Source organism: Culex pipiens, chromosome 2 (assembly GCF_016801865.2).
Source record: "Culex pipiens pallens isolate TS chromosome 2, TS_CPP_V2, whole genome shotgun sequence".
Taxonomy (NCBI): Eukaryota; Metazoa; Arthropoda; class Insecta; order Diptera; family Culicidae; genus Culex; species Culex pipiens.
This window is the reverse complement of record NC_068938.1, coordinates 198,830,459-198,856,869: the sequence shown is the minus strand read 5'-3', so window position 1 is coordinate 198,856,869 and position 26,411 is coordinate 198,830,459. Positions and strand designations below refer to the sequence as shown.

General features: G+C 43.6%; 1 protein-coding gene across 1 annotated transcript in view; it reads right to left on the bottom strand.

The window, feature by feature from the left end:
- Nucleotides 1-14,866, bottom strand: part of LOC120412731 (coatomer subunit beta') — a 49,444-nt gene extending 34,578 nt beyond the window's left edge. The window contains exon 1 of the mRNA XM_039573322.2: nt 14,683-14,866. Coding sequence (XP_039429256.1) covers nt 14,683-14,790 — 108 coding nt within the window. The 5' untranslated portion in view covers nt 14,791-14,866. The remainder of the gene's footprint in view (nt 1-14,682) is intronic.
- Between the last annotated feature and the right edge of the window lie 11,545 nt (nt 14,867-26,411).

Here is a 26,411-nt window from a genome sequence, read left to right as displayed (position 1 = left end):
GTAAAAAATCATTCAACTACAAGAAAATGTATTTTGGTATTTTTTGATGAGAAATTTTAAACTTGCCTCTGTGACCAGTTTATTGAAATGAGAAAAAAAAACATGCAGAAATTATGTGTTTGATGACAAATACTGTTTTCAGCTATTGAACCTATGGTAAAGCTTTTTAGTGTTGGTTATACTCTAAACAACCCAATGTTTTCAAATATTTGAAGCAAGCTTTATTTTTGTATTTTTTTAGAACAAACAGTAGTAAGTACTTTTTCAACGATTTTTTTTATTATTATGCAACATGATTTAAATTATACGATAAATTTACATCATTCCACAAAAAGTCTTCTATTTTTTCACATTTAACCCTCTAACACCTGTAGTTGCATCAAATTGTAATTTCTTTAGTACCGTAAACTGGGGTCAATCGGGACACATGGGGCGAATTGGGACAGCAGTTTTAACCATGTTGGAGCACAATATTTTGGTTTTTCTGGTTGGTTTCGGTTAGAACAGACTCAGGCCAACAAAATGTGTACATCCATTTCCAAATTTAAAAGCTTTAAGTGCTCTAAAAACTGCTGTCCCTATTCAGACTGTAGTCCCGATTCACCCCAGATTACGGTATTAGGTATTCAACCAATTGAATTAATTCTTTTGGCACAAATTCGATTTTCAAACAAAAACGTAAAAAAAATCTCAATTTTAATTTGGAGGTAAGAAGTTAATATTGTTTTGATGAAATAACATCAATCTGTTAAAAGCTTACCTAATGGAGCATTTCCATTCGAGCAGTTTTTGCTTTTTTCTACAATGTATTTCTTATGGAGCGAACTGTCAAAAACTGCTCGACTGCGGGTGCTCCATTGTAATAATTTAATACTCATTAAGAAAGATCTATTCCCAGTTGCTTCAAAAATTAACATTATCAGAAATAATTCTGATATCATAATATATCTGATAATCTAATTAATTATATATAAACCAAACAATACATTTAATTGAACAAAATCATGTTGAGTTTGCCCATTTATTATTTTTTCAGAGAAATTTCAAAAAATAGTTCCAAAAATTTAAGAAAATGTATACTTCCGCTTGAATTTCGGGAATTCCCGGGAAATTTACAAATTTCCCGGGAAACGGGAAACATTGTTTTTCGGGAAATCCCGGGAATTCCCGGGACGGGATATTGGACGCTCTACTGCAAACAAATGTTGGCGAACAAACAACGGCAACAAACTTACAAACTGTCAAAATGTGCGAGTTTGTGCCGCAGTATAATATCTCCTTTACAGCAGATTTTTGCATATATTTTTCCAACATCTTTAGTATGAAGAAAAACAATTTAAGTAAAACAAAATAAAATCTTTGATGTAAAAATTACCCTTATTTCATTTTCCACCAGCCTTTCTGCGCTCTGCAAATAAAATTAAGATCATTTTTAAAAATTATAACAAAATCAAATTCCAATTATTTTTTTATATTTTATCAATCATGAGCAAAAAGGAAAATTTAAAAAGAAGATAAGGTTTAACAAAAATCCTTTTTTACACATGTTCTTTAAAACTTTTATAGAAGAGATTCAAATTTCTAAAAGTTATTTCAACCTTTGTTTTAACCCTTACTTTGAGCGTATTTTTAAGAACGTTAAATTTTCTAATCAAATTGAATAGAGTTTGCATTTTGTCCAAACAAAATAAATTTTAACGATTTTTTGAATTTTTGAAAACGTCGAAATAACAAATTGAACATTGAAAAACAAAAACTACAAAAATTTCCACAAAGCATGTTTTTGAAATTTTCTTAGAACTGCTCATATTTGAACACATGGAAAACTCACAAAATTGTTATTTAAATAAAGAAAAAAATATTTCATAAAAATATTAAAATATGTCTCAGTGGAAAACATCTCATAAAACTATATTTGATATAAGAGAACAACTAATCCCTTCTCTCTGACTAATCCAAATATTACTGAAACAAAAATAAATCATTTGAAAGAATATGGGAATATCACTGAATTTAAGAAAAATCATCAAGCTATTTCATGAATGCTGATTTTGAACAAAAATGGGAAAAATATAAAATTATTACAGTATGTTTGTATTAAGCTGGTGGCTGCATAGTTGATCGCAAAACGGCCTCAATTTTGAACTGTCAACGTGGAACCAATTTACTGTTCGCCAAAAGTGGAGAGTATTGTTATCAATCATTAAAAATTGTTTTTTTTTTGCAAAAATGAAAAAGCTTTTCAGAACCGGGAGTTGAGGTAAACAAATCTTAAGAATGCTGAAGACAAGATCATTTTTTATAATTATTAATGGAAGTTGTTTATGGAGTCGATGCGGTTGTATCCATCCAGAAGCTGTCTTTATTGTTTGACTTCGTTTGAAAACCTAGTTTAGTGAAAATCTTCTCTGTAGGTTGGATCAGCTTCGCTAGAATAAGCGATGTTTTTTTCGCTGGACCATGAAAAGCTGCAGGTTTCCAAAATCAGCCAGGGAATTTCTCTGCGACATCGTAGAATGACACCCTCGCCGCAGTCTTTGTCACCCGTAAATATGAAAAATCTTTTCTATTTTCCAGCAAAAAATGTCAAAAACTAGACAAAATAAAACACATTCTACTGATTATAAAACAGCTCATTTACCAGTAAGAAAAAAGTCATGCTTGTGCTTGAACAGCCTCCTTTTTTGCAGATGTAAACAAAGTGGGATCATTCGAAAATCACGTTACGCATTCTCTCTATTCATCACCCATGTATTAAGTACCTTCTCATAAACTTGTCAAAGAATTTTACATGTTTTTTTTTAGAAAATGAAAGGAAATATTCGTGAGAAGAAAAGTTCTAGAAAATGCGTGAAAAAAGCAAAAGCTTTATTGAAAAACTGGTTTATTTTGGTCATATTTAAGTTTTCCTATTTTTGTTCCTCTTCCAAATTTCTTGAATTTAAGTAAATATTCATTCAATACCCAACAGAAACATAATGCCAATGCAAACAACTGCTATTGATCAGCACAATGCAACATTGTGAACCTCTGAACACGAAGTGCATCTCCGTAACAAACTTTTGCAACAATCGCACAAAATTCACCTTTTCGCCTTGGAGTGGCTTTTCACCGTAACAGTAACAACAAAACGGTTTCCACTCGTACCGGCAAAAGTGTTACCTTTTGCCGGATGCTCCATGGCTACCCAAAAGGTTGGGGACTTGTACGACAAACGGCGGAGGTCACACTCCAAGACGATGGGGAACGAAAAACGGGAAAATATTCTACCCATTCTAACGAGCTGTTTAATTGGAAAAGTTCCACCCATTATTATGGCATCAACCAGTCGTCGTCGTCGTCGTCTGACTTTTCTTTTTTTTTCATTCCCCATTTGCTTGCAGGTTACTCGGGGCAACCCCGGAGAACATCCTTGTCGCCAGTAATAAATTTTGCACGGCGTGACATTAAATTTTCTCGCTCTTTAATTAGCTTTCCGCTTGGAATTGAAGTTGCAAAACGATTAATCTAATCGTTATGCGGAATTTCGAGGACTTTTGCAACCGACGACGGTGGCGGCCATTATGGCAACGCGCGTTGACAGTTCCTGGGGTGATGAGCGTACACTCTCGTTGGAAATTACTCAGGTTGTGCGTGAATACTTGGATCTTGGAAGAAGTTCATATTTTGATCTCTGTTTGTAAACAAAGGAAACACAACATGTTTATAGCATGACCGCCATTATGGCTGCACTCGCTGACATCTATGACAGTTGAAGGTGCGACAAGCTTTTCGAAATCAATTTCCTCATCCCGATTCTTGACGCAATCGACCTCTCTCTCCTCCAATAAAAGTATCATATTTCACGAAAGAAAACAACAACAAAACTTTTTATGGCAGGTTTCAACTTCTGGCAAACAAAACAAAAAAAAAAACTGTCTGCCAGTTTTATGTTATCCCAACCCTTCGGGAGAGAACCGTTCAAGAACGATAAAAAAAAGATTCCCCGTAAGTCATGTCAAAGTTTTTGACCGCCCCTCCGGACACACTCCGGGTTCTGTCTGGGGGAACAAGTTTTGGCAACATTCAAAAACTTGGAAATATGTTCCTCGCAAGGATGTGCACATGACGTTCGGTCTGTCCAACTTTAAAACACATGAAAAGATAAAAGAAGATTTTTGAACTCGTATAAAAGTTGTGTGTGCATCTGACAGATAATCCGCCATTGTTTCACCTCCCCCATTCGGTCCCTCTTCCGTTATGTTTTGTAACAAACCGGGATTATTCGGAAAGAAGGTAAGTGCGGCACGTGGTGACGATCGACACTTCCCCCACCGACGTGTTCTAAATTGTTGCAATCATTAGCCGACGGCAGTTCCCCTTAATCAAAAGAAGGGGCTTCCCGGTTCACCTTAATGTGGGAAAAAAGCGTTTGATACCGAAACCTCGATAGCGAGCTTGCTTTAATTGGTTTCCCCTGAATTTAGGGCCAAAAACAAACCGTTTGTGGACGAGAGTCGGCTAATTGAATCGTAGGATTCCTCGGAATGTGGCTTTTCCAACGGTGAAGAGGTTAGAAATGGGGGAAATGACTGGCGGCACTGCCTGCTGTCAGAAAAATGCAATCGAGCGCAGATCAAAGGATGCGCTGGCCAGGAATGTTGGCAACGATTTTAATTGTTGTACCAACTCTCGGTAGTTAGGAGGGATTGGCAACACTGCAAACTTCTTTTGGAATTGTGACAGCTGTCATTACCGTCAGTGATGCCACTTTTATGAATCTTTAACTTTCATCTGGAATATCATTCTATGGTTAGCAAAATGACCATCCAAATAACTTGGGACAGAGCCCTCACACAAATGTGGTTCCCTTCCCCTTTGAAACCAGAAGGGATTCCTCCGGTTGCTCACTTTCAGTCGGAAAATCTCAAGAATTTCGTCCACATACGCACACGGAGTTGTCAGCAGCAACCGACACCCAACTCATCTCCACAGAGAGGAAATTCCAGGCTTTCACGCATTACTGTCTGTCATAGCCCGTGCGTGTGTGATGGAAGAAATGTACAGTGACATATGGATGCGGTTGCCAGCTTATCGGGGTTGCCATGGCAGACGTGATGAAGAGATAAGCCCGCTCGAGGAATGACAGCTTCATAGATGCTGGGCAGAAGATCTTTGGTCAAGATAAGAATCGTATGCATTTTGAGCAGCATTCCATGAGAGTTAAGAAAAATGATCAGAATTTATTTTTTCTGAATTTGTCAACTCACAGCGATGCCAGTTTTTCACCAGTTTGATGTGGTTTTGACACGCCTAATTTTATAGCTACACTACCTGTCAAAAAAGGTAAATATTATAATTAGATTTCTTAACCGAATTCCACTTACTTACTTTTACTTTTACTTTTACTGCTCGTACAACCTCCGGGTCATGAGCTGTCTCCAGATGCGCTGCCACTGGACTCGGTCCTGGGCTGCTACTCTCCAATTCCGCTGCGGAACTCCCACACTTTCCAGATCTTCCTCCACTTGGTTCAACCACCGTGCACGTTGCGCCCCCCTCCGCCGCGTTCCAGCCGGCTCCGAATTAAACACCAACTTCACCGGATTGATAGTCTGGTTCGGTTGGCGCGCATCCAGCGCGTCCGGCATTCTTGCGACGTGTCCGGCCCACCGGATTCGGCCAGCCTTGGCGACCTTCCGAATACTTGGCTTGCCGTAGAGTTGCGCCAGCTCGTGGTTCATCCTTCTCCTCCATACAGTGTTCTCACGCACGCCGCCAAAGATCGTCCTAAGCACTCGTCGCTCGAAAACTTCAAGCGCTTGCAGGTCCTCCTCGAGCATCGTCCACGTCTCGTGCCCGTAGAGGACGACGGGTCTTATCAGCGTTTCGTACATGGTACACTTTGTACGCCGGGAAAGGTGACCAGACCGTAAGGTCTTGTGGAGTCCGTAGTAGGCACGACTACCGGTGATGATGCGCCTCCGAATTTCTCTGCTGCAGTTGTTGTCCGACGTAACCAACGATCCGAGGTACACAAACTCCTCCACAACCTCGAACTCGTCGCCGTCGATCGTCACGCTCGGTCCTATGCGAGTCCTGAGGGACTCGGTTCCTCCTGCCAGCAGATACTTCGTCTTCGCAACGTTCACCTTCAATCCAACCTTATCCGCTTCCCGCTTCAATTCGGTGTACCGCCTGGCCACCTCCTCGAACGTTCTGCCGACAATGTCCATGTCGTCGGCATAGCAGATGAACTGGCTGGATCGGTTGATAATCGTGCCCCGCATGTTGAAGCCCGCCCGCCTCATAACACCTTCAAGCCCAATGTTGAAACAGAGGCCGGAGATACCGTCGCCTTGTCGCAGTCCCTTGCGCGATTCGATCGGGTCGGACATCGCTCCCGAAATCTTCACGCTGCACCGCGCCCCGTCCATCGTCGATTTCACCAGTCTGATCAGCTTCCCGGGAAAGCCGTTCTCGTACATGATCTTCCATAGCTCTTCGCGATCGACCGAGTCGTACGCGGCTTTGAAATCGATGAATAGGTGGTGCGTCGGGATCTGGTACTCGCGACACTTTTGGAGGATTTGGCGTAGCAAAAAGATTTGGTCCGTCGTCGATTTCCCCTCCACAAAACCGGCTTGGTACGTCCCAACGAAATCCTTTGCTCGCTCCGACAGACGACAGAAAATGATCTGAGACAGCACTTTGTAGGCCGCGTTGAGAATAGTGATAGCTCGATAGTTCTCACATTCCAACTTGTCCCCCTTCTTGTAGATCGGGCATATTACTCCCTCTTTCCACTCCTCCGGTAGCTGTTCTGTGTCCCAGACCTTGACTATCAGCCGGTGTAGACAGGCTGCCAGCTTGTCCGGGCCCATCTTGATGAGTTCAGCACCGATACCATCCTTACCCGCTGCTTTGTTGTTCTTCAGCTTCTTGATGGCATCCTTAACCTCCCTCATCGTGGGTGCTGGCTCGTCCTCGTCGTCCACCATACCGCTGACGTCGTTTCCCCCGTCGCCCTGGTACTCCGCCTCTGGGCCGTTCAGGTGCTCGTCGAAGTGCTGCTTCCACCTTTCGATCACCTCACGCTCGTCCGTCAAGATTCCCCCGTCCTTATCCCGGCACATTTCGGCTCGCGGCATGAAGCCAGTCCGGGATTGACTGAGTTTCTTGTAGAACTTGCGCGTTTCGTTGGAGCGATACAGCTGATCCATGTCCTGGCACTCCAACTCTTCCAAGCGGCGCTTCTTATCCCGGAAGAGATGGGTTTGCTGTCTTCGCAACTGTTTGTACGACTCCTTGTTCCCACGGGTGTTGTGCAGCAGCCACTTGTCCCGCGCTGCTTTCTTCTCGTCCCAAATCGCCTGACATTCCTCGTCGAACCAGCCGTTCCGTCGAACTCGGTCCACGTACCCGATGGCGCTCGATGCCGCTGCGTTGATGGCTGCTTCCATATGGCTCCAGCAGGCCTCCAGAGGGGCTTCGTCGAGCTCACCCTCGTCAGGCAACGCAGCTTCGAGTTCCCGCGCGTACTGGGTAGCGACCTCATGGTCCTTGAGTCGCTCCAGGTTATACCGCTGCGGGCGACGGTACCGGATCTTGTTGACCTCGGACAGGCGTTGGCGCAGCTTTGCCACCACCAGGTAGTGGTCCGAGTCGATGTCCGCGCCACGGTAGGTTCTGACGTCGATTATGTTCGAGAAGTGCCGACCGTCGATGAGAACATGGTCGATTTGCGTCTCCGTGTCGTTTGGTGATCTCCAGGTGTACTTGTATAGGGAGGTGTGCTGGAAGAAGGTACTACGTATGGCCATGTTTCGGGAGGTAGCGAAATCGATGAGTCGTAGGCCGTTCTCGTTCGTCTGCTGGTGAGCGCTGAACCTCCCAATAACCGGTCTAAACTCCTCCTCCTGGCCGACTTGAGCGTTTAAGTCGCCGATGACAATCTTGACGTCGTGTTTTGGACACTTCCTGTACTCGCGGTCAAGAAGCTCGTAGAAAGCGTCCTTGTCATCGGCGTCGCTTCCCATGTGCGGGCTGTGCACGTTGATGATGCTCAGATTGAAGAATCGGCCCTTGATTCTCAACCGGCACATTCTGTCGTTGACTGGCCACCACCCAATCACGCGCTTCGACATTTCGCCCAGCACTATAAAAGCTGTCCCCAGCTCGTGTGTATTGCCGCCGCTCCAATACATAGTGTAGTCACCGTACTCCCGGTGGTCCTTCCCCGTCCAGCACACCTCCTGCAGCGCCACGACTTCGAGACCGCGGACCCGCAATTCGTTGGAAAGAATGTGGTCGCTCCCATCGAAGTTGAGAGACCTGCAGTTCCACGTCCCGAGTTTCCAATCCCTGGATCCCCGAAAATCGGGTCGGCGATTGGATCGGCTCGCATCTGGAGCTCTCTGCACTACTGTTTTACGGCGGGTGCGTGTAGCCATCACCAACCCCCTGTCTCGCCGGAGGACCGTCGTACCAGGACTGTTTAGAGTCCCACCCTGGCACTGGGACTGTTAATCAGCCGCCCCTAACCTGGGGAACAGACGCTGTTTCGAGCCGCCCCTAACCTGGGGAACAGCCGCTCGAGGGGAGAGGGGGGGGGGGTCTGAACTCTATCCGCTGTAAGCCGCCCCTAACATGGAGAACAGACGCTTACCTCGACTATGGAGCCAGACACCAGTTTCTTCGAGCCGCCCCTAACCTGGGGAACAGACGCTCGAAGGGGGGGGGTCGCTCACCTCTTCAGAGCCACCCCTAACCTGGGAACAGCCGCTCACGGGGAAAGGGAGTCGAAACCCCACGTTGTTTTGGTCCGCCCCTAACCTGGGGTACAGCCGCCCAAAAACAGGATGCCGAGGGGGGGGGTGGCGCTTTGGTGCACGTACGCAGCGGTCACTTGCGTTCACTTTCCCTTTAATTTTCTTTTTAATTTTTACAATAAAAAACTTTTTGCCGATTTTTTTTGTCGCACTACTATTTCACTCCGACCCACTGTGCGCCTTCCAAAACTCTTCCACACTTCCAAGCAACACCACACGCAGACCGTTCGTGACGACGACGGTACGATCACACAACACTACCGCGATGCGAAGGAACGAAGACGACGACGACGACGACGAGCTTCTTGTTGCCGGGGAGCACTTTATTGTTCACTTGTTTGGCCAGATCTGAACCGCAAGATCGACCAATTTTTTCGTGCGAAATATTGGCGATTTCGCGATCGCTGGACGCGGATTTTGTTTTGCACCGCTTCACTACAGGTTCCAACACCTGCTGACGGGAACTTCACGTCGCGGTAAACCGGATAACCACGGATTCGCGAGTAAATTCGACGGACCGGCCGAAGTACAACACCGCGTTAGTACGCACGCACACTACCCCCCACTTATTGTCCCTAAGAGCATCTCCACCGGTGCGCACATAAATGAGTGACTATTTTGTTCACCCTCAGCGCTACTATTTTAGTTTAGTCACCCTTCCCACACCGGTCGTTGATAAAACGGGTTGATAATATAGTCACTGCCAACCCCACCGGGGGTGAGTATCAGCTTATTTTGACGTTTCGAAATAAAATATGTTTTAATTTATTGGCATGACCGATTTGAAGTGACCGATTTCATGACCGAAGCCAGAAGTAATTATTTCCAAAAAAAAACAAGATTGGCCGCAACCTGGATTGGTCCGGGTTCCCCGGGGAATGTTCCGTTGGAGCGACATTGGCAGCATCGTATGAATATGGGCAATATTGGTGTCAAACTTCGCGATTTTCAAAATCACATATGAACATTACGAAAACTGACATTTTAAACGGGCTGGCCGGAACCCGGATGGTTCCGGGTTTCCCGGGGGATGTTCCGTTGGAGGGTCATTGGCGGCTCCGATGAATATTGGCAATATTGGTGTCAAACTTCACGATTTTCAAAATCACATATGAAAATTACGAAAACTGAAATTTTAAACGGACTGGCCGGAACCCGGATGGTTCCGGGTTTCCCGGGTGATGTTCCGTTGGAGGGTCATTGGCGGCTCCGATGAATATTGGCAATATTGGTGTCAAACTTCACGATTTTCAAAATCACATATGAAAATTACGAAAACTGAAATTTTAAACGGACTGGCCGGAACCCGGATGGTTCCGGGGTTCCCGGGGGATGTTCCGTTGGAGGGTCACTGGCGGCTCCGATGAATATTGGCAATATTGGTGTCAAACTTCACGATTTTCAAAATCACATATGAAAATTACGAAAACTGACATTTTAAACGGACTGGCCGGAACCCGGATGGTTCCGGGGTTCCCGGGGGATGTTCCGTTGGAGGGTCATTGGCGGCTCCGATGAATATTGGCAATATTGGTGTTAAATTTCATGATTTTCAATATCACATATGAAAATTATGAAAATGGACATTTATAGTGGAGTTCCAGGGTTCCCCGAGGAATGTTCCGGGTTCCCCCAGGGATGTTCCGTTGGAAGGACATTGGCCGCACCGTATTAATATGGGCAATATTGGTGTCAAACTTCACAATTTTCAAAATCACATATGAAAATTACGAAAACTGACATTTTAAACGGACTGGCCAGAACCCGGATGGTTCCGGGTTCCCCGAGGAATGTTCCGTTGGAAGGACATATGGAATATATATATGGAACATATGGAAATCACGAAAATGGACATAGTGAGTGGACTGGCCCCGGAGATGTTCCGTTGAGCGGACATTGGCGGCACCGTACGAATATGGGCAATATTGGTGTCAAAATTCACGATTTTCAAAATCACACATGGAAATTACGAAAATGGAAATTTTAAACGGACTGGCCACAACCCGAATCGGATGTTCCATTGAGGGGACATTTGCGGCACCGTATAATATGGGCAATATTGGTGTCAAACCTCACGATTTTCAAAATCACATGTGAAAATTACGAAAATGGACATGTTTAACGAACTGGCCACAACCCGGATGGTTCCGGGTTCCCCGAGGAATGTTCCGTTGGAAGGACATTGGCCGCACCGTATACATTCAAAAACTAAATTCCTTCAATGTACCTTCAACGGAACATCCCCAGGGGAACCCGGACCAATTCGGATTGTGGCCAGTCCACTCACAATGTCTATTTTCGTAATTTCCATATGTGATTTTGAAAATCGTAAAGTTTGACACCAGTATTGCCCATATTCATACTGTGCCGCCAATATCCGCTCAACGGAACATCCCCGGGGGAACCCGGCTCAATTCGGATTGTGGCCAGTCCACTCACAATGTCCATTTTCGTAATTTCCATATGTGATTTTGAATATCGTGAAATTTAACACCAATATTGCCCATATTCATACGGTGCCGCCAATATCCGCTCAACGGAACATCCCCGGGGGAACCCGGACCAAATCGGATTGTGGCCAGTCTACTCACAATGTCCATTTTCGTAATTTCCATATGTGATTTTGAAAATCGTAAAGTTTGACACCAATATTGCCCATATTCATACTGTGCCGCCAATATACGCTCAACGGAACATCCCCGGGGGAACCCGGCTCAATTCGGATTGTGGCCAGTCCACTCACAATGTCCATTTTCGTAATTTCCATATGTGATTTTGAATATCGTGAAATTTAACACCAATATTGCCCATATTCATACGGTGCCGCCAATATCCGCTCAACGGAACATCCCCGGGGGAACCCGGATCAATTCGGATTGTGGCCAGTCCACTCACAATGTCTATTTTCGTAATTTCCATATGTGATTTTGAAAATCGTAAAGTTTGACACCAGTATTGCCCATATTCATACTGTGCCGCTAATATCCGCTCAACGGAACATCCCCGGGGGAACCCGGACCAATTCGGATTGTGGCCAGTCCACTCACAATGTCCATTTTCGTAATTTCCATATGTGATTTTGAATATCGTGAAATTTAACACCAATATTGCCCATATTCATACAGTGCCGCCAATATCCGCTCAACGGAACATCCCCGGGGGAACCCGGCCCAATTCGGATTGTGGCCAGTCCACTCACAATGTCCATTTTCGTAATTTCCATATGTGATTTTGAATATCGTGAAATTTAACACCAATATTGCCCATATTCATACGGTGCCGCCAATATCCTCTCAACGGAACATCCCCGGGGGAACCCGGACCAATTCGGATTGTGGCCAGTCCACTCACAATGTCCATTTTCGTGATTTCCATATGTGATTTTGAAAATCGCGAAATTTAACACCAATATTGCCCATATTCATCGTTGCCGCCAATATCCTTTCAACGGAACATCCCCCGGGGAACCTGGGCCAATCCGGGTTGTGGCCAATACAATGAAAATGTCCATCATCAATGTCCAGTTCCGTGGAAAAGTCAATTTAAAAAAAAAACTTGATTTTCCTTTCACTTCAAGCAGACGTCAAATATTTGTGTGCGCTACTAGCGGGCGACTAAATTTGGTCACCCGCTGTTCACCGAGGGTCGAGCTGCTATTTTATGAGCGCGTTTGTGAGCGACCGGTGTGGGGATGAGTGATGGTGGAGCGCTTCCAAATCCTTACTGCGCGCGCCCGGTGGAGATGGTCTAAAAAAACAATTTCCAGAGGTAAACTTTGCTCAAATCATGCACCACGCGCGATTTGATCTTACAACTTAATCTCTCAGCGGGGAACCCGCTAAAAGGATGATTTTATGTGGTATCATATTCTTCCACTGTTAACTAACCGTTTTGTTTTGATTGCCATCGCAGCGGGAGGCAATTGATTCGTTTTTGTTGACTGCTCCTTCGCTACTGAATGAGCAATAGTTTTTCATTGAGGTTTGAAGAATTAGTGTCTGTCCAGTATGACGAAAAATTGGTTTATTTAAATTTTTGGATTCAACGATTCAAGAAATCATGAACTTCTATTTATGAACTCGTGAATAATTGGATTCACGATTTGGTGGTAAGGTGAAACTATAATTATTGAAACTGTTGATCAACTAGTTTGTTACTCTGGTTGTTATATTTTTGTATTTTAATATTTTTATTTTTGTATTTTTTTGTCAAACTAATGAGGTTCAACTGTAGCAATGTTATTATCAAAACAGTGTTGCCAAATTGCCAGAAAAATACACTCTCAATCATAAATAGTGAAATTTATCTCTATAAAAGAACGAAACCACCAAAATTCATGAAAAAGAGCAGTCGCGTCATCAAAAAGGTGACATTTCACCGCTCTTATCGCGACTTGACGATCGTTTTCAAATTAAACCATGTGCTTATCACGGCCTAGCCATCTTTCCGGCCTGTCTTCAGGTCTCGTCGTCGTAAATCATATTAGGGAAAATTGATACAAGCGAATGTCGCTCAATTTCGGCAACTCCCGACTACCGGCAAGCTCGGATGCTGCGCTCTTCCCGAGATTAGATCAATGCCATTATTAGATTTCCCGTTGTTCTGGTTTTTATCACCCAGTTCCCACCCCTTGCCGGGTTTTCCCTCCCGAAAACCAGACACCGTATTAGAGTATTTATTTTGATCGCTTTCGCCCTTGGTATTTCCAGCAGCGCCGAAAATCAAGAGGGGGAAAACTTCCCCCTTCGGGCCGTGCCGTCGCAAGTACGAAATGTCACACCGAACGGACAAATTCACTGTCACCATTAATGAATTCAAATGGGAAAATAAACGATTGCGATAGGAGTTTGGAGCCAGAACATGATTATTTTGTAGGTTAACCCTACTTTTGATGGGGAAGGTGGAGGAGCCACCTGGCGGATGAAACACGTACCTTCGCTTTGACAGCTAACCCAACTTTGGGAATCACCTGTGGCACTCTCGTTTGGGGTTGAATTACGCCCCTGCCCTCTGTTTTGGTTTCAGGGGAAAATCAAAAGACCGACCGAGAGATTGCCGAAATTGAAACTGTAAAGCGAGACAAAGGCAAAACAAAAGGACAAACGGTAATGTGATAACTTTTCAGCAATAAAAACAAATGAATTTAATTTACGGGGCGCTCGCAGGCGACGCACCTAACCTCAAACGTGTGCGGCCGGGGTTTCCATTTGGGAGAGAAACTCCTCCAATTACTCACGTACATGCCTCTTCCAACGCAAAACACAAGAGTTCCTCTTGGAACTCAACCCACGCGGCGTCTGCGGTTTTGTGGCCCGACCGGCTTTTGCAGGAGACTTGTCGGCGAATCCTTTTACCCGAAGGTGTGTTCCGGGACCACCTTTGAATGTCACATGTTTTCTAAAGATCGTTTACCGCAACCCTCCTCCTCCTCCCTGCAGAATTTGCGGTATTCCGAGATAGACTAGATAATAGGTTGTGTGTAACGAATACCGGCGGCGGCGACGACGATATCCGCAGAACCGGAAAGATGGTGTGAAGCGCAGTTTTGCTTGATGTTTGCCGTTCCGGGGTGCCACCCCGTGGAACCGTTTACACACCTCTTGAGCGGCTAGAGTTGCCTTTGAAGTGCGGACGATTAGATGGGAACGCATGACCTGGCAGCACTGCTGTCAACAGAATTCTAGTTCAGTGGATAAAAAGAAGTTCATAGCTGTCAAAGGGTTCGTTTCAATCCCGCGCGTGGCGCTAGTGATGCCAGATTTCAGTTCAATGGGCGCTGAAGGAGCAGAGATATTAATTGTCAAGAGTTCCGTTAATTCGCATAAATCACACCGCTCAGCCGCACCATAAATCCAACTGTTTGGCAACTTACCAGATTCATAATGTCCACCTCATCGAGCTGCTTCCGTAGTCTTTCTTCCCGCTGGAGTGCGGCTTCCTTCTGGTGGTGCCGGCGCTGTTTGTTCCTCAAGTGTCCCATGTTCCGGTCCGGTTAGCGCCCGACTTGCTTACTCACCTCTCCCTCCCGTCCACAGCAAGGAATTCCTGGGGTGCGCCCGAGTTTACTTGGCTAGTGGCCGTCCCAGCATTCGAGCGACTTCCTGTAAGTAAAGAGATACCAAAGGAGAAAAAAGAAATCCGGAATGAGTGTTCAAGTTATTCGCCCATTTTCGCCAGCTTGGGGACAATTTCATGAATATTTTTTTTGCTTCTTTGCACTCTCCCCTTCAAATCCTAGACCTTCAGTAAGATGTTTAAGGAAAAACGACTTCCGGCTTCAACGCCGAAGAGAGTGGGCTGTCATCTTTAAGGAAATCGATAAATTTTCCCAAACGACTACGTGTTGATTCTGGCGCGCCCGGGTATACGTTTTTAACCCTCTAATGTAAGTCCGGACTCGCGAAAAATTGGCACAACACAAAGGGCCCCTCGGAAAAATGCAAATTCGCCCCTTTCCCAAAAACGTCAAACCGAATGAGAATGGTGCATTAAACCAACAGTTGTGAACAATGGCGAAAGAAATAATTCTTTCACTGCTGAAATTATGCAACCTTTCAGATTTGCCCTAAAATTCGCATAAATCTTTCCCATGACAGTGCTTCGGGCGAGTTTAAAAAATAATAGTTTGCCTTAACCTAACTTCCCCTTAAGCGCGTCCGCTGAACTGAAACTGACAGCGCAATGTTTACAATAATCGAAATTTGTTCAAATTTCAACCCCGTCGGTAAAATTTCCATTTCCAGCCCCGGCAACGAACCGTCGGAACGGCGCAGGACCAACGCAAAACCGTTCCGCTTCATGTCCGGCAAAATCGATACCGGCGGAACTGAACCGACAAAGGGTGGTGGGGGTGGGGGAGGAACCACTCTCGTCATCACTGCCGTCGGATCAGTCAAGATTCAAGAGCAGCATCGGGACGATGTGTGTGTGTGCAAATTGGAATTCATGTAAAACAATTTGAGTTCAGTGGAAGGCGAAACAAGGTGGAAGTTGGCGAGGAATGGAGGAAAATGAAACGTTTTTATGGCAGGCGCCATTATGGCAAACGTACTTGTCACATTTTTGTAAAGTTGATTGTTTAAACAAGTCTAAAACAGCTATAAACATTTGAGGAGATGCGAGCCGGTTTACATTGCAAACGCCGTAAACATATTTCAGATTTTATGTGCAACTATTTTGCATAATGGAGATAAACCCGGGAGCGCCATCAAATGTAACTGTTGACGACCGAGCTCGTCGAAACCAAGAGGCTCCCGAAACTAGTGCTGTGCCATTTTTGCTTTATTTTATGGACCACCATCAAGTCTCCCACTTATCCGGCGCGTAGTCACGGTTGTTATCTGGGAACGGAGCGAACGGAAAGTGGAGCTGCAGGGCTGCCATGAATCTGAACCCTGAAGGTGGTGTTATTTGCAGGGTTGTGTGGAGTCGGGTAGTTTGTTGATGACACCAACTCCGACCCCAGATTCTAAAAATTTGTCGACTTCGACTCTGGCTTACCAGGATATGTTGAATCCGACTCCAACTCCGACATTCTCACAAAGAGCCGACTCCACAATTCTAGTTTCAAAGCATAACAATGTTGAAGGTCAAAATCAAGTCAAAGTTTTAACTTTCAAAGGTGTGCAACTGTCAAATCTGACAGCTATCGCAACCACTGTACAACATCGTTAGGGTTGTTCACATTTTGAGCACGGATTCTCTTCAGGGTTGTGGAATCCTGCTTTTCATGTGATGTTGCGGACCTTTTACCAGAGTCTGCTGAAGCGGATGAACCCAGAGAGGAGCAGGGTTGGGAAAAAAAGCTTTTTTGTGTGCCATTATCATCGCAGCCGGCTTGTGTATACCTTTGAGGGTACAGTTTTTGCTTTTGTGGCGAAAGATAAAAGAAACTCCACCCAAAGGTGCACAGGGTTGGGTAAAATCCCCCGTCCGGAGTGGGTGAATTTCCTCTCGGAGCTCGTTACAGGGGAAAAATATTAAAAATGGTCCGGTATGCTATCTGTGAATATGAATGCGAAAAATGAACGAGGAGCACTATATAGTAGTGGGCGCCACTAGCTCGATGTTTGGCAGAAAGGCAGTTTGGCGAGAATTGGTAGCAGCCGGTGCCATTTCCGGAGCGATTTCGCACCCGGGGCCACCTACCGGAGGGAAAGCAGAGGGAGATGTGGTCGCTTTGTAACATGAAATATGGCGAGCGCACACACAAGCACAGAACTATCATCATTTGTTTGCTGGCTTTTGGTTTGGGCTCCATTGTGGTGGAGAAAGATAGAGAGACAAAAATAGCCCCGTAATTCATCTTTTCTGATGGACACCGTAGCAGATAATGAATTCTCGGTTGTTATTGTTGGGCATGACTGTTAGCCATAATGGCGGATGCTATAAAATGCTGAATGCGTAAGAACTCTGGACTGCGGAGTCGAGTATCAGCGACTCAAAGTTTTATGCCAACTCTAGTTTCTGGACTTCAACTCAGGGTTGCCACATTTGATTCTGTATTTTTGAGGGTCAAAAATCTATATATCTGTATCAGGGGGACGAAAATCTGTATTTGGAATCTGTATTGACATTTTTAAACATTTTTCAAAAAAACAAAATATTCTTAATTGTTTTTTAATGCATAAAAATGCTATACAATCTAAAATTTAATGTTTGGGCTCATCCAGCAATTGAAAAAAAAATATTTAAAGAATTAAAATTATTTGATTTTTATAAAAAATCGGGAAAATCTGTATATTTGTATGTTTTTCTTAAAATCTGTATTTCTTTTTATACAGATTCTGTATGACCTCATCACCTCAAAAATCTGTAAAATACAGATAAATCTGTATTTGTGGCAACCCTGCTTCAACTTCGACCTCGATTCTAGAAACGACTCCCATACAAAGTTGTTGAAAATTGAAGGACTTCGACAACTTCAATTTTTGAAGATTAAGATGCTCCAACTCTTCGCTCTCGGAAAAGGGCAACTTCGACTGCAACTCCGATTCCGACTTCTCTTTTGCTGCGAACACGGTATAACTGACAGCTTTCAAAAGCATGAAACCATTTGCTTGACCATTGTCAAACAACGGGATAGACGTTTGACTGCTTTTAAATTCGAATACCTTCGAATCAGCGAGCATTCCAATAAGTGGATATTTGAGGTAGCTTCTGAGGGTTCTGAAAATGTGGGTTATGTCACTGCTTGCAAAAGTCGATACAAGACTACCCAACCCATTTTGATTTGCTATAATTGGGTCCTAAAATGAAGCTTAGATTGCTGATGTTATTGTTTACAGCGATAAGGCTTATTTTTCTGAGTACAATGACCCTTTATACGACCACAAAGAGTTTAAAATGGATTTTTAAATCAATTTGGAAAAATTAACCACACGGTCCTTCTTGACAGAAAAGTTCCTACTTGACAGCTCGTTTCAAGGGGACCATAGTTGATCCATCGAAAAATTGTTGTCTTGTCACTATGAAAAAAAGTGACCAGAAATGGTTTTTAATCGTGTTTTTTACCATTGTACATACAAATTGACATAGGGCTTTAGTACCCAATTATGGATTATTCTAGCTGTCAAACGTACACGCTGATTTACGATAGGTTTTAAATTTCTACACGTTCATTAATTTCAACCCACAAGATATGATTACCTAAACCTTCCCAAAAAAGTGAAACTTCATCAAATGTTCATTAGTAAACAAAACAGGCCAACATCTGATTCCCGTTATCTCCTAATGTGCATAATCACATAATAACTCTTGAAAAGTCTCCTCTCAAATGAAGCCAAACTAGAAATCGTTTACGGGAAAAAAGGGGTCATTTTCCAGGAGGGTGAGAGTGACGCACAATAGCGATGAAGACATTTGTTGCTCGGCACCCTTCCCGCAAGTCGATTTCCCCCTAATGCTTTTCTTATCTGCCGGAGGGTGCACCCATGTTGTACATCACTTTCGGTGTTTTGTTGGTTGCATAAATTACGGTTTTGATTTCGCACCAACCGCCGGTCAGCGCGCGGTGCTTGTTTAAACATTTCATGTTTCTGTCATTTGCAGTTGTGACAGCTCTGGGCGTCATTTTGCGAATCGATATGAGGTTAAAACAGCGTTTACATTTAATTTTAATTTTAAATGTCGAACATAATTATGTTGTTTTCGGGGTGGTAATGACAATCTGACTTGTCTTGCCGTCCTGTCAACCCGTCAACTGTCAAATGGATACATATTTTCTCCCCGATTGAGCAAATGCCCCCCCTCAAAGCTTTGCATGAATAATATATTGAATTGGTAATAAATATTGCCACTGTTTGTTTACAACTCGATTTATTAATATAATGCCATGTAATTCATCGATACGTCCGCGGGCAAGTGGTGGGATGGACCGAGACGGTGCAACATAACCTCAAAATTTGCATACTCTCTCAAGTCATACCTCCTGCAGCGAGGAACGCTAAATACATTTGACATTTGAACACCCGCTCGGCTACCCCGCCGCTATTGCCCGCCTCTCGTCGAAAATGTTCATATCAATATCGCAATTCGTGACACCGCGAGGAACGAAATAATTTATGACATTTTATTTGCAAATGTGCGTGCGCGGTCCACGCGGTGAGGACGGATCGGAAGAAAGGTCAGGATTGGGGTGGCCAGTTTTGTTCGATTTCCATAAGTGATGCACGGATAGGCCGCGGTGATTACACCGGATCCCCAGTGCATATATCTACGCACTATGTTCGCATAATGTGCGATTAATTTAAACACTCGCGGGGAAAACGGAACGCGGGTACCAGAATTCGATGGAATAATTAATCCGGCCGCTTTTGTAATGGACGTTTTCCCAGGGACGCTATTTGTGTTGAATTTTCAGTTTTCTGGTCCATCGATTGATTGTTTATCAAATATGGTTGAGCCGAGAGGACTTTTGAAACATGTTTGCTTTAAATTTAAAGTGCATAATCGTTGGGGCTTTCCTATTTTTAAGGCTGTTTGTAATGAATTTGCAGTATAATTTACCGCGTACTTTAAAGTCTTGAAACGTCTTTATAATTAGTCTATGGTTACAGAAAAATAAGCGCATTAAAAGTAAAACAATTCCTTACCCTACATGCTGTGCTCTGATGAAAAAACTTTTTTTAAAGTAGTTTTTAACATGAAAAAAATATTAACAAAATTTAATTTTTAACTGATGTATTTTAAAAGAGATTTACCTATGATTGACTGCGGCTAAATATTGCGCCACATGCGGTACAAAAATATACTTCATAATGATTTACTTATTGGGAAATAAAAAAAAAACGATTTTATTTCCTGTAAAACTTTCAATTTTGATCCTCGAACTAATTTTAAGCCAATTTGAATTGTTTGTAAAAATGGTTCACGTTAATTATGATGATGATCAAACTTAATTTTGAAAACTCATAAGATTTTGACATCCAAACAAAATCACTCCAAGCTCATCTGAATTTAACGAGATTTTAATTTAACAACTCAACTTTGAAGGCCACTTCTCGGCTGTATCTTTCCCAGAAGTCTGCAAAGAAGAACCTTTTCTGCGTGCGAGAGCAGCCCAAGCGAAAAGTGCTCGTCCATCCATTCCGATCCCAAGCTTTTCCCGGTAAAAGATAGTCCAAAGCACTAAAAGGAGCAATTTAGAATCTCCCGGGCGCGCGCTTCACAGTAATAATGAAAATTCCTTTGATTTTCCCTGTGCAGTGTCTTTGATCTCTGTCTATCACACAAACACGCTAACACACATACACAGAACGAAACAAAGTTTCTTCCTCGCCTTTGAATTTCGTTTGCGCTCGGTGAAAATTCACGCTTGAAATGAGCGAAAATTTTAAACAAATTAAAAATATCATAAATAATCTCACCAAGCGCGCGCACTTCCAAACACAGTTGCAAACAACAACACAAAAGAGCTTGCCCCTTTTTCCGTTCCACTTTTCCCAACAAAAAGTTGATACAATTTTTTAAAACTGAAAAAAAACAAACTGAACCGCTTTGTTACCTTACTCGGCTTGCCGATAATCCGGTTTTCCCTGAATTTACCGGATTTTTTCTTCGTGTATCGCACACACACACATCGTTATCAGTTCACTCTCACGCGAGTCGAGAACAATAGAGTTTGGTGGAAAATGACACTCGCACACAAACACGAGCGACACAATGGAAAATTCGTCCAACAAAAACAAACAAAAAAATCGCACAAAAGCCATATGTTGGAAAATCTGCCAGCCGAATCAACGGTGCTGGGAATATGAAGGCAAAAAAGGTATTTTCCCACCCAAACATCGAAACCAGGAAAAAGCTGTGCGTGTGTTTGTTCGATGGATAAGGTTTTGGAAAAAATCATAATCGGATTCGCGCGCACTAACGGCGGGCGCCATTGTTCTAGAATGACGTTTCGATCGGCTTGCCATAATGGCGGCTGCTGCCATAAAACGCTGCGCTCGCATTGTTTGGCAACACTTTTCACCACGTTTGACAGTTGTTATAATGAGGGTATCAATTCGATTGAAAAGCAAACGATTACATGCATCAATTTTACAGAATTGCAGCAAAAAACCCTGCAACAATTAGTCCATTAAAACTGCGTCCTGCGGGGCAAAGCTCCGTTGCATCGATGCTACCACATTCTGGACCGATCCGATTTCACCGTTTGAAAGTGGCCAAACAAAGCCCTGCCAAATTTGATCCGTTTATCGTGTGTGTGCGATCAATATGCGCTTTGTTCCGTTTTCAAAACCGGCTCACAAAAAAATGCTGTTTTTGCTGCAACCCCCCTGTGCAACGTGCAACATTATTGGTGGTGGCACCAACACCAACTTTGCACAAAACAATAGAACCCCGTTGTGACAACTGCATCGTCGCAAACGATCCCGTTGCCCTTAATGTTAAGGGGAAAGGGAACGGTTTCCAAATGGCGCGCGTCAGTGGAAAAAGTTTTTCAATGCAGGATTTTTTTCTGTCGCGAACACGAATCAATCGGGTTTTGCGTGACGAAATCGGAATCTGAAGCTGAGGAGGGGGGATGTATTAATGACGATTTGCAGGGGATGCTGTTTGGAAATTTTTGCATTGTGCATTGATTAGCGCCAAACAACAATGCGGCGATGCTGGGAAGTGACGTAGGTCGCGTTATGACAGAGCCGAGGATTGTTTTTTTGTGACAGTTTGGGATGTCATACGATAGCGAAATTTTGCCGGATAATTTGCAGGTGAATTCAAAAGTTAATGCGATAATTGCAGGCAGCGTTTTAATGAATGCGAGTTGCATTCTGCAGTATTGTTAGTTGTTTGCAATCCAAAATTCAATTATCTTTTTTGTTCTTTCATACATGAAAAAAATCTTTTTAAAAGAAAGAACTAGAGAATCATCTGGAAAATCTGGATACAGAGCGGATTCGTTAATTCAAATTCTCCTAATTTGAATGCTCGCTAATTCGAACGTATTTGAAATACAGTCGACTCTCTGGTTGTCAATATCCAAGGGACCGTCGAGGAAGAGAATCATCAGTTTACAGAACGATGCAAAATGAAGACTCGATTGAAAATATGTTTATCTTGGTACCCATCTATGGGAGAGAATCATGGCAACGTCCAGCAAACAAAAACAAACTAATGACCCCCACTAACCACTCAATAAACTCCCCTCCCATAACAATCCCTCCATCGTACTATCACAAAATTCCACCCTTAATCTCAAAACCCTCCCCCCTCCACCTTTCCCTATATTCCTCTCACCAACCCTCCTCTCCCCACACTCTATTCCACCATCCCACTTTCCATTCCCTCCTACATACCTTAAAATCCTTTCCATCCTCCCACACCCTCACTCATTCTCCCACAATCCACACTCTCCTATCTCTCTCTACTCATACCCCCCCCCCCACCCCCAACTACTCCCCAACATTACCCCCTATCCATACCCCCCTTTAATCCCCCCAAATTACCACTACTCAAAATAACCCCACTAAACCCCAACTCAAAACAACACCCTTACAAACCCTCCTCCCCCACAAAAAATCACAACCCCCCCCCATCCTTCATCCTAACACCCACCCCCACCCCCCCCCCCCCTAACCAACTTCCCCCCCCCCCCTCTCCTATTCCCCAATTTTTTTCTATATATTACCAACATCCTATCTTCCCCCCATCCCCCTCACCCCTCCCCCCCTATACATACTCTTATCCTCTCATCCTAATTTCCATCACCCATACCCCCACCCACATTCATCCCTTCCCTCTACCTTCACTACCCCCATCCACACTCCACCATTACCTACTCTACTACCCAACCCCCTAATTCTCATCAAACCCTATATCCAGCCTTTCTAACCCCCTAACCTTACAATTAAAAAAAAAATTTACAAAAACAACCCTCCACCCCCCATCCATACACATCTTTACCTATTTAACCCTTTTCTTTTCAAATTCTAATACTATTTTCCTTCTTTAAAAAAATCCAAACTCACATCCTACCCTACATCAAAACTCTCAGATACCCTTACAGTCACCACGTCTTCCCTCGCTTTTTTCTCCGCCGTTATGAAACGTGTCAATAAAGTTTAATTGTGTCTTCCGCGACAGACGACTTCCCCCAGCGTAGTTCGCAATCTTGCCACCAGGGGCTGGTTTGTTTTGACAGGCGTTGTTTGTACACATGGTGCACAAAACTTGGCGAGTGTAAACTCTGGTATCCAAGGAGACCCACTGGGTCGTACGACGGGGCCTACTTGGATGGTTATGGGTTTAGGTGCGCGGCAAGGGTTGCCAGAGATACAGGCATAAAAATGTTGACGTTACGTTGGGTACTGCTGCTGCTGTTGTTGTTCTTGTTTGTACAGTCGGTGTGTTTGTGTGCATGTAAATGGGGTTGGTTTCGCTTGTTTGACCACGCCTGTTTCCTCCTTTTCTGGTGGAGCTTGGGGCGGGTAGGGTGTCGCTCCCCTCCCTCCTGGGTCTTTGCCGGAAAAGCTCCCCGAGAGAAGAGGTTACTGACGATGACGATGGCAGCGCTGCCGACGATCCCCGAGAGGAAACGGTAAAGATTTTGTGTTAGATTGTGTTACTGAATGGGAACGCGCACATAAAAAGGAATAAATTTATTATTATCATGCTCGCTTTTAAAGGATACAGTTTATTTCAGTGCAGAGACCCCTCCTCCCCTCCCACTTCGTCGGTACAACCCTAGGTTCCGTCGCCTGCTTTGTTGTAGAAGAAAAGTTTCGCCTCGGAAAACCCTTTTAGCAGTGCTCTGGGTGCTTTGATAAAACTGTAGTAAAGGGAGGAGGGTGAGGTTAGCCCCAAACGAACCCCCCTCCCCCTTCTCCCAAAAAACAACTGAGCAGAGAGTTATTTGTTTGTTGTTTGTTCTCGTGCTTGTTGTTTGGTGTTATATGTTTATGAGATTTGTCGTTCCATTTTACTGTGATTTTGTGCTACTTGTGGTCCGACATTGTGTGGGACGGGGGGAGAGATCGGAAGGATGGCAAATTTAGCACCGGTGCCGGCAGACTGTGACGTGGTGGAGCTCGGCGCGGGTTTGCACGTAAATTTCACTGAAATATGTTTGCAATTTGAATGGGAAATTTAAGTGCCTTTTGGTGCTCCTAGGGTGATAAAAAAAGTGAGCAGAATGGCGCAACTTTTAATTGGTCATAACGGGTTTATACCTGGCAACACTGCGGAATGAAAAGCTAGTATCAAAAATTGTTTTCAAGCTTTGGTAAGATTTTTGACAGTGCTTGGGGTTGTTGGGTTGGGTTAATACTAAACAAATAAGATTAAAATTTACGGACTATTGCGGACTTATGTAATTAGCATAGCATAGCATAGCATTGGTGTCTACCCGTAGCTGCTACTTCGTTATTGACCAGGACCCCCAAACATTGCTCCGTGGACCACAGATGAAAAGTAGGAACCAATCATCACCCCTTCGCAATTTTCAAAGGTCCCTATCGTGCTGATCAATACCGACGCCGGCCACGACCAGTGGTAAGACACGGGGAAGTGGATGGGAATGTTAGCCGATACTTGAGTGATGGGACCGCCAAATCGACTGCGTCTCCGACAAAGTATCTCATGAGTTTTGAGGGGTTAGTAAGATGCACACTACGAAAAAATCGTGTAATTTTCCATCAAATAAGATGCACATAACTGGAGCATCAAATAAGACGCAAAGTTACGTCATGTGTAAAATTACACGTTTAAAACAACCGATCGTGGTCGTGTAAAATTACACGGAACGCAATGCTGGTGAGAAAATAATCCTATTGGAATTGATACACACTTATTGCATGAAATAAAACATTGTTGTTTCGAATTATTGTGATGGTTTTTATTGCACGTCATTATTCATTCACACTAACAACATTGTGTACATTGATTTTTAGTTTGAATCCACTTTGTCACCAGATTTTGCCTCGTAAACTTAGGTTAGATCGCCGTGGCTGAAGAGGACCCGCTGATTCAAAAAAACATCCTAGCAATTTTAACACTGTTTTGATTCACTACACGAATTTTCACCTCTTGAAAGCACTGATGATTTATTCCTAAGGAACAATGTCCCCACTTTGAGAGCCGCAGATTACCGCAGAAAGGCGCCGGCATCGGAATCGGGTTTTCGGTCTGCTGCTTTCCGGAACAAGGAGAAACGTGCCGCCTGCAAAGAAACCCCGAAGAACTATGAAATTATTTGATTTCAACTCAAACACATTATATTTACCGTTTCTTACATCTGATAAATGTCCTCGTTCATTAAGAGATGCAGGTTCTGACAAAATTGTGGAAAAAATTGAGAAGAAAAAATCCAGTCAGTGCAACTTTCACTCTTGTAAACATGGCTGACATTTGTTTGCTTGTCACATTTTTTCAATCGTGTAGCTAACAAAGAGCGTGAAATTCTGTTTTATTTGATGTAAGATTACATCATAAAACACGCTCCAGTTATGTGCATCAAATAAGATGTAATATTAGGTTATGTTTGATGTTTTATTAGATTTCGCATGTTATGTTTTTTTGCAGAAGCTTGCTAGGGCAAATTTTGTCTGATTGTGTCAAAACAAAGGTAATTTTACATCAAATTTTCTTGTACATTATAAATCATTACATCAGATTGGCGATTCCGATGAATGTAATATTCCAAATTTTTTAGTGTGTGGGTATGAGGTCAGGATTCACTGTGGTAGGTGATGCGACCATGAGCAATTTGTTTATGGGTTGAAATTTTAAAAATCTTAGGCAGCTGGCTGCGGAAAGATACCTATCTAGGGATTTAAATATAGTATTAATTCGACCGCGATTCTCCAGAAATTCTCCGTCGGCGTGCCTTCCGATCAACGATCATGTATGAAGGGCTTCATTCATTAAAATTATTTTATATCATAAGCCTTAAAACATATCCGTCGACGTGCCTTCCGATCCTCGATGATATGGAAAGGACTTAATCCAGCAATACGACTTGCTTGTCTCAAAAAACAAAAATCGGATCGTTTCTATCGAAAACTTTATAAAGAGAACAAAAATAAAATTCATCGGCCAACGAACGCGCGAACAAAAAATAAATGAAAAAAGAAGAAGAAGAAATCCAATCACCCCATGTAC